This window comes from Triticum dicoccoides, chromosome 6A (assembly GCF_002162155.2).
Source record: "Triticum dicoccoides isolate Atlit2015 ecotype Zavitan chromosome 6A, WEW_v2.0, whole genome shotgun sequence".
Lineage (NCBI taxonomy): Eukaryota > Viridiplantae > Streptophyta > Magnoliopsida > Poales > Poaceae > Triticum > Triticum dicoccoides.
The window spans coordinates 633,559,598-633,569,364 of NC_041390.1; the positions used below are offsets into that span (position 1 = coordinate 633,559,598).

At 46.0% G+C, this 9,767-nt stretch overlaps 1 protein-coding gene across 1 annotated transcript; it reads right to left on the bottom strand.

The window, feature by feature from the left end:
* On the bottom strand, nt 1–8,716 carry LOC119316216. The gene is made up of 4 exons (XM_037590531.1): nt 8,615–8,716; nt 1,709–2,006; nt 356–471; nt 1–174 (listed from the first exon to the last, which is right to left on the bottom strand). The coding sequence occupies exons 1-4, from the start codon at nt 8,714–8,716 to the stop codon at nt 1–3; spliced, it is 690 nt and encodes a 229-aa protein (XP_037446428.1).
* Nucleotides 8,717–9,767: the final 1,051 nt, after the last annotated feature.

Below are 9,767 nucleotides of genomic sequence, written 5' to 3' on the forward strand. Positions count from 1 at the left end.
TCAGGGGCCGTAGACGGCGGCGATGACCCTGGTGTTGCCCATCTCGAACAGCGCCGACCCGTCGGCCCTGGAGAAGATGTCGACCTCGCCCTTGAGCTTCCGCATCTGCAAGGCAAGGCAGCAAACAGGAAGAATCAGAGGCAGTCGAGCCAGCATGAAGAGGATGAGGCTGCTCTGCTGTGGACAAGAAGATTTTAGCTAGGTATGATTGTTAAAAGAAATCAACAAGACAGTGTAACAGTAGCAAACAGTATTCAGAGCATCATTACCCAGAGGTTAATCATGGGTACCTTGGCTTGAATTCAACATCAATTCAACATGAGGGAGGGAGGGATTGCAACAAGGGGGATCGAACCTTGATGATGCGATGATGTTGCTGCTTGTCCTTGTCCTTGCCCCGCCAGGCAGAGGAAGGGAAGCTCCGCTCGATCTGGCCACCATCTGTGGAGGTCGAGGCCCATGCCCTCTTAGCTGCAAAAACAAACTTTCTCATTACACACAGCAGGAAACAAGGGGGATCAAAAAACATAACGCCTGCAAGTAGTACTGCTTTGCTATCAGGTGCAATCACACAATTTTTTTAATTTCTACCATGCTTCCATTTTGCAGTAACCAGAAATCAATTGATTGTGGAGATATTTCAAAAATTAGTTTATAGTTCACTAGGCAAGTTACAATCCATCTGTCAAATAAAATCGCTCATCTGCCAGAAGCATAAGCAATCAGACAGATCACACAAATTCAATATTATTATTGTGCAAACAAAAAAAAAGTTCAGAGTGCCTCCATACACGAATCATAAACATCCTCTTATATTATGGATGCGCTTGTATCAAGCTAGCCCTCACGGTTGGATGGATGCAAGTGTCCTGCCTGGCATGATTAACCTATTGTCTCTTAACCGACGCCGCCGAATACAGGGGACAAGAACAAAATCAGGTTGTTTCTAATGTGTGCATACTGACATTGCTAAGCATTGGCCAGTGATAGTAGTAAGCAACCCCATGCCAAGATGACCCACTTGCTTCTCACGTGGCTCTAATTGTGTCTGTGTTCGATGAAGCGTCGTTTGCAGCTATCTCATCTAGACCTGCTCAAACACTAACAAGACGAAGGTTGATGCTGATCGTGAGTTGTGAAGGTGAGCAGATCTTAACACAAGTGTGGTAAATTTTGCTGCAGAGATGAGTTCTCCATGTAGAGTAATTGAGTCCGGTGGTGTGGCTGTGTTCTTTGTAGGAGGTGGATGGAATTGGACACTGGAAATGTTGCTGTCCGTGCATGACTTGAATGTGCATACCCAGTGCAGTGCAGTTCAGTGCAATATAGCCCACCCAAACTTTTCGCCACGACGATGTCAGACTACTCTCAACCAGAGAAACAAAACAGGAGACGCTGCGGTTAGTCTGTCGGCAAACAGAGTCTTGATCTTGATACATACGTAGGGTGCAGAAACAATGAACACGCACACACGCTCATCAGTCTGCCCATGAAACTGGAGTACACTAGATACAATATCAAGTCATTCTCTGCCAGGTACATAACACTAGATACACTAGGTTCCTTGTAATTTGTAAACCCAGGCTAAATAACCAACCATTGCAATGCTAGACCGACAGACTGAAGAACTGCTCGAGTTTCAGTGGCCAAGAAGAATCGGATTTTGCATCACCAAGAGAGCACAAGGAAAGGGGATTGGCGGGGTTACCTGCCCTGATGCAGATGAACGCCGGAGGAGGAGGTTGCAGGTCCCGGTGGTGAAGCTGGCGCTGATGAAGGCCCGCGTAGAGCGATCCTTGGTGCCGTTGCCCGTCGGAGGTGCGGGGGTCGTGCCGGTGACCCACTGCGGTGGCTAGGGTTCGGACCCGCCGTGGTTGTGGATCCCGCCACCGTGGCCCCTGCGAGGAGCCCAAGCAGGACCCCACGGGCTTGGCCTTGGATCCGGCCGCGGCAGGAGCGATACGGCCTCCCCTCTCAATCTGGGTGCACGGCCGCGGCCCCCCAAGCTAGAGCGTAGGGAGATGAAGGAGAGACTAAGGGCGCCGACGGTGGGGTGGAGGGCAGAGGATGGGCCTCGGGGAGACGAGCTCGCCGCCGGTGGGGTTGGGATTGGGGGAGAGGGAGGAGGTCGGCAGCGGCGGCGATTGGGTGGGACGAGGAGGAGCAAGCCCCGTGTCTTCATTTTTGGGGCCGGTTGGACGCACGCACGCACGCCGGATGAAGGCGAGGGGAGGGGGAGGGCGGAGACGAGGTCGGTGGTGGGTGGGGGCGGCGGTGGCGGAGACTAGGTTGCGACAAGGGAGAGGACGGCGCGGCAGCCTCGATTGGATCTGGAGAAGGAAAGGGTGGGTGGGTAGGTGGGTTAGGGTTTTGGTCTTTCAGGAGAAGATCCACCGTTGGATGGGCGCGTGATGGATGGCTCAGATTATGCCCCACTTGGTGATCCGCGTGGACGTGGTTCCTCGCTTCTCATTGGTTGGCTGGCGCGCGCTCAAATATCCAAAATTTGGACCCAAATTTCTGAAAAAAATTAAATGCCTACAAATCTATGTTGCAAAATTGAACCAAATCAAGGGAGTTTGTTCAAATGATCTCATATTTTACACGAGGGTGCATCTTGGAATGGCAAACAATGTTGCCTAAGGGAGTTTTCATTTTCTTTGCACGAAAAATTCATTTTCCATTTTCCGAGTGCCCGAAATGAGTTTTTTTTGTGAAGGACCTACCATATATTTGTTGCAAAATTGGACCAAATCAATTATATAAAAAAACTAGGCCATATTTAATGCACAATTGACCAAATGGTTGCGTGTAAAAAGTTTTGATCCACCTCTGGTGAAAAAGACAAATTTCCGCCGTTTCAGCTGGAAGCGGGTCAAATTTGAACTGCGGCTGCCTCATAGTTTGCTATTTATTTTTTATATAAATCATTTCTAGGTACAAAAGTATCTACTTAATCAGAGAAACACCAAAACAATTTCAAGATTCAACCACTAGCTAGGAACGGTCATTCCCGTCGTTTTGACCGCATTTTGAAATGGGCATAAAAAATTCAAAAAAAATAAAAAAATTGGAAAACCTTCGCATTGTGTCATCATATGTGACCAAGTTCCCAGGAAAAATAATAAACTTGTAATACGACAATTTAAAAAAAATGTTCTCGGAAACGAGCTATCATGTGTGAAGATTCATGGCTTTCAAGTCAAATGATCAATCTTATGGCCACATTCATTGCCTAGTTTGTTCAAATAATCTCATATTGTGCACAAGGGTGCATATTGGAATGGAAAACAATGTTGCCTAAGGGAGTTTTCATTTTCTTTGTACGAAAAATCAATTTTTCATTTTTCGAGTGCCCAAAAGAAGGTTTTTTGTGAAGGACCTCCTAAATAATTGTTGTAAAATTGGACGAAATCAATTTTATAAAATACTAGGACATATTTAATGCACAATTGACAAAATGGTTGGGTGTAAAAAGTTTTGATCAACCTCTCATGAAAAAGACAAATTTCCGCCGATTCAGCTGGAAGCGGGTCAAATTTGAACTGCAGCTGCCTCATAGTTTGCTATTTATTTTTTCCAAAAATCATTTCTAGGTACATAAGTACCTATTTAATCAGAGAAACACCAAAAAAAAATTCAAGATTCAACCACTAGCTAGGAACGGTCATTCCCGCCGTTTTGACCGCATTTTGAAACGGGCATAAAAAATTCAAAAAAAAATCAAAAAATTGGGAAACCTTCGCATTGTGTCATTATATGTGGCCAAGTTCCCAGGAAAAATAACAAACTTGTAATACGGCAATTATTTTAAGCCAAATGATCAATCTTATGGCCACATTCATGGCATAATTTGTTCAAATGATCCCATATTGTGCACAAGGGTGTATATTGGAATGGCAAACAATGTTGCCTAAGGAAGTTTTCATTTTCTTTGGACGAAAAACCATTTTCCATTTTTCGAGTGCCCAAAAGGAGGTTTTTTTGTGAAGGACCTCCCAAATAATTGTTGCAAAATTGGACCAAATCATTTTTATAAAATACTAGGCCATATTTAATGCACAATTGACAAAATTGTTGGGCGTCAAAAGTTTTGATCCACCTCTGGTGAAAAAGACAAATTCCCGCCGATTTAGTAGGAAGCGGGTCAAATTTGAACTACAACTGCCTCATAGTTTACTATTTATTTTTTCCAAAAATCATTTATAGTTACATAAGTACCTATTTAATCATAAATACATGGTTTGATGGCGATACGTCGAGGTTTGGGCGGTGGCCAAGGCCCCCAACTCTAGAGCGCGTAAACTCGCATGCCCGACGCGTGGTCACCGCGTTACCGTGGCGTTGCCATATGTTCTGGGCAGCCTAGGCATGTCTAGTGGGTTGGGCACTCCCCAGGTAGGTTCTATGAAGAAAATTACAACATAAGATTCTCACGAGGAGACCGATCGATGCTCAAACATGAATTAGCAGCCAAGTGTTTGATTAGCGGTACGGGAAATGCACATGGCCAATGGGCGTGAGTTTTTGCTGAGGATGATCATCTACTAAGAAGAATGTCTTCGCAAATTTTCAGGTCAAAGGAGGATCCTAGGTGGTACTTGCTTTGCAAAGTACCACATTGGATAGAAATATGAATGTTGAAGCTGGGCTTAAAATAATGAATGGATTGAGCTGAAATTTGGTGGAGGATGATTATTTGGGCATTGGAAAGCACCGTAGAAAATTGATACCATTTGGACATGCCAAAGTGGTACTTCCTTCACAATGCTCTTCTATGGACAAAAACTTGGGAAAACTAGTGAGAGAAATTGGATGAATGAAATGAGCTCAAATTTGGTGTAGGTAAGTTACATAGGTATGGTTATGCCTTGGTAGATTTTCAGATCATTTGGGTAAGCCTAGATAGTACTTACTTCACAAAGCTTCTCTCGAGGTAGAAACTTTGGAAATTTCCTGAGAAAGATTTACTAGGAAAATGGATCTGAATATTATCATGTGGCAATGATTTGGGTATGGAAGAGTGCCCAAAGAGTTTGAGGTTAATAGGAGGGGTCTAGATAACACTTGCTTTGCAACGTGCCAATCTGGCCATAAAATATAAATTGAACCTGGGCTCACATAGATAATTTGCCTAAGCTGCAATTTGGAGGAGGGTGATAATTTGGGCATATGAAGGAACTGTATAAATTTCATGTCATTTGGATATATAAAAAAGGTACTTCCTTCACAATGCTTCTAGGTGGACAAAAACTTTGGAAATTTGCTGAGCAAGATTTGCCAGGAAAATGGAGCTGAATTTTGTCATGCGGCAATGATTTGGATAGGAAGGAGTGCCCAAGAATTCTGAGGGCAATCAAGAATATATAAATAGCACTTCCTTCATAAAGTGATGTTGTGAACAGAATAGGAAAATGAATATTGTTGAATTATTTTTGAACTAGGCAAGGAAGTATTTTTACATATTTGACGAAGATATGACCCAAAGAATTTATGAGATTTTTTGGGAATTTTCGGAATGACAGAAATATAGGTTGCTTCAGAACCTAGGGCAAAAATTGACACATGGACATGACACATAGGCAAAACTGATGAGGTGGTGCCAAGTCATACCAATCCACCACAATTGACAAGGTTATGACCATCTATATTGGTCATGATCAGCTAGAAATAAAGCAACGGACTAGTGCTATCTGCTTTATGACCATTTCGTGTAAGGAAATTACGACCTTTCTGACCAAAATGGTCGCAATGGTTTAGGGTTTGGAGCCCCCCGAACAGCTTTTGACCAATTGGTCTAAAATGGTCATAGATTTATGACCAATTCTTCCAGGGTCACTGACAGAAGGTCATAAGTTGACATATTTCTTGTAGTGAGTTGCCGATATGGTGCGATAATGATTGAACTTACTTCTGGAGCATTTCACTCATGTCCTCCCACAACTTAGGCTCTTTACGTCTCGAGTCTAAAATAGTTACTACTCCCCCGTCAAGCTTAATGGATAGCAGAATAAAGTGAAAGCTGCGCACGCATAACTCATCAATTACAATACTTAACCTCGAGTAAGCGAAACCGAATATGCACAATGCAGTAACACTCACTTGAAGTTGTAAGGAAAGAGTATTTCCCTTTTGTTTTGATATCGAAGGAATGCATTTAGCAAATTTTCCTCGATAACTCTAGCTTTATTTTGTACTGTCCATTCATTTACGGTATTTGGGCTAATGAACCCAATGTCATAGATTTGTCCTCTTTTGTATTCAACGATCTTAACCTGCATAATATAGTGAGGATAATTATATATACATGCAATGAACGAGCTGAGCTAGAGACTTAATTACAAAAATAATACTTACAGACAGTAGCAAGTCATGAGAGTTTTGTCGATGGCGTCTTGATTGACTAACTGAAATAATTCCACCAATTCAATAGGCATCAGGCCGACTCCAATGAAGTCATGCTCATCTTTAATTCCTAGCAAGAGACTGTCGGTCCCGTCCTTGCTGCAGGTTTCCAAGTACCAGTCATGCAATCTTCGCATCATCGTTGGTAGATGCGGGAGCTGATCAAGTTTGATGAGAGGCTTCCCGTGCTTGTATCTAAAGGGCACTACTACCTCAACCATTTCAAACTGTACATCATCGCCCGTAATTACCAAGAGTGCTACCGAACGCTAGCCCCGGATGATTAGCGATATCTCTAGACACCTTGAGCTGGGGGCACGATTGCTTCTCCTGTTCGCCGAGTTGGGGAATTGTTTTCCCACTTCGTCTTGCAGCACTGGTCCATTGTGCACCATGTTTTTCTATTGTTATTTACATTATTTTATTGTATAATAATGCTTTTTGGAGTAATTATAATGCCTTTTCTATCATAACATGCAAGGTTTAAACAAAGAAGAAGAATTCCGACAGCTAGAAATCTGGACCTAAAAAAGCTGCGTCAGACTACCTATTCTGCACAACTCCAAATGAGCTGAAACTTCACAGATAATTTTTAGGGAATATATGAGGAATATTGGAGGAAATAACTACCGGAGGGGGCCACCTGGTGAGCACAAGACACCAGGGTGCACCTGGCCCCACATGCGCGCCCTGGTGGGTTGTGCTCAGCCCGGCCCACCTTCGGTGCCCATCTCCTGGTATATAAGTCATTTTGACCTAGAAAAAATAAAGAGAGGACTTTTGGGACGAAGCGCCGCTGTCTCGAGGCAGAACTTGGGCAGGGGCACTTTTGACCTCCGGCGGAGCGATTCCGCCGGGGGAACTTCCCTCTCGGACGGGGAAATCATCGTCATCATCATCACCAACAACTCTCCCATCTCGGGGAGGGTAATCTCCATCAACATCTTCAACAACACCATCTCCTCTCAAATCCTAGTTCATCTCTTGTGTTCAATGTTTGTACCGGAACCTCAGATTGGTACTTGTGGGTGACTAGTAGTGTTGATTACATCTTGTAGTTGATTACTATATGGTTTATTTGGTGGAAGATCATATGTTCAGATCCAATATGCTATTTAATACCCCTCTGATCTTGAGAATGATTATCATTTGTGAGTAGTTACTTTTGTTCTTGAGGTCACGGGAGAAATCATGTTGCAAGTAATCATGTGAACTTGATATGTGTTCGATATTTTGATAGTATGTATGTTGTGATTCCCTTATTGGTGTCATGTGAACGTCGACTACATGACACTTCACTTTATTGGGGCCTAAGGGAATGCATTGTGGAGTAGTTATTAGATGATGGGTTGCGAGAGTGACAGAAGCTTAAACCTTAGTTTATGCGCTATTCCGTAAGGGACCGATTGGATCCAAAAGTTTAATGCTATGGTTAGAATTTATTTTTTACTTTTCTCGTAGTTGCGCATGCTTGCGAGGGGGTTAATCATAAGTAGGAGGCTAGTTCAAGTAAGAACATCACCTAAGCACCGGTCCACCTACATATCAAATTATCAAAGTAGCGAACACGAATCAAACCAACATGATGAAAGTGACTAGATGAAATTTCCGTGTACCCTCAAGAACGCTTTGCTTATTATAAGAAACCGTTTTGGCCTGTCCTTTGCCTTAAAAGGATTGGGCTACCTTGCTGCACTTTTGTTACTATTATCGTTACTTGCTCATTACAAATTATCTTGCTATCAAACTACTTGCTACTTATAATTTGCAGACATTACCTTGCTGAAAACCGCTTATCATTTCCTTCTGCTCCTTGTTGGGTTCGACACTCTTGTTGTTGCCGCTCTCTCTCTCACTCAAGACTAGAGGTAGAAGAAGGAGAAGCACAATACACTGGAATTTCACCCGGCTACACACAACCCCGTTACTATTCCACTAGCACCAAACTCTCATCTGAACACACACAAGTGGCCATGGCTTTGTAGTGGCACAGCAACGCAGCCCCCAAGTTTCCGTGTGCCGTACACACTAACTAACCGCACGCATGCACACCCGCTTACTTGTCCGGCACACCCATGCATCTAGCTTATCCATCTAATGCATGCACGCATGACCCGGCCACCCCAAACGGTCACTAAGTCACGACCAGCTATGCGACACACGCACACACGCTACAGACACGAGCACACACACACTACACCATGCACACATTTTGCCACGGCTTCTGCTGCGTCCTGCACGTTCTGCGCATATCCACGCACCCGATGAGCCTGACTGCATAGTGCGTCCCGCACGACTCGTGCGAATTCATCGCGCCCGACGAGCCCGACCACACATATCGTGGCTTATTCCAACACACACCCCCTAAGCCACGGCCTAGAGGAGTCCGTCGTCGTCGACGTTGGCGCCGGCCAAGAGAGCCTGCTCCGCCGCCGGTCCTTTCCGCAGCTGCGGGCACTCGCGCCGGAAGTGCCCGTGCTCCGTGCACTTGTAGCAGCGCCTGCGCCTGTTGCCGCCGCTCCTCGACGCCACGTTGCACCTGTCGTCGTCGTCCCGTGCTCCGCCGTGCTGTCGCTCCTGCGACTGCCACTGCGCCGCCGTGAACAGGAGCCATCCGTTCTCCTGCTCGCCGCTGTCCTGCCATCGACGCCGAACTCGCTCGTCGAATGCGTGCAGCCGCCCGAGTGCTTCGTCGAACGCCATCGTCGTCACGTCGTGGAACTGCTCGATGCCGGCGACGACGGGGAAGAGCCGATCCGGCACCGTATCCAGCAGCTTCTTGACTAGCGTCGCGTCGCCCAGCGTCTCCCCGAGGTTGGCATACCTCGCCGCCATCGCCGCGAGCCTCCCGCCGTACACGTCGAGCTCCTCGCCGTCCTCCATCTTTAGGTGGTCAAATTCGCCGCGCAGCGTCGCCAACCTTGCCACGCGGACCTGATTGGCGCCGACGAACCTCACCTTCAGGGAGTCCCATACCTCCCTGGCGGTGAGCTTCGTCGACACCTGCAGCAGCAATCCTCCGACAATGCCCCGAGTAGCAACGCGCGCGCCATCTTGTCCTTCCGCGCGTTCACCACCGTGTCGCTCGGTGCCACCGCCTCCCACACGGTGTGGACGTCGAGGATCACCTGCGCCTTGATGGCCCAGACCATGTAGTTGTCCGCGGTAAGCATCGGCATCGCCATCATCGCCGATCCGCCCGCGCCGTCGCCGTGTGGGACGAGCGCCATGGTCACCGGTGATCGCCCGAACCGAAGCTCTGTATACCAATTGTTGTTGCTGCTCTCTCTCTCACTCAGGACTAGAGGTAGAAGAAGGAGAAGCACAATACACTGGAATTTCACCCGGCTACACACAGCCCC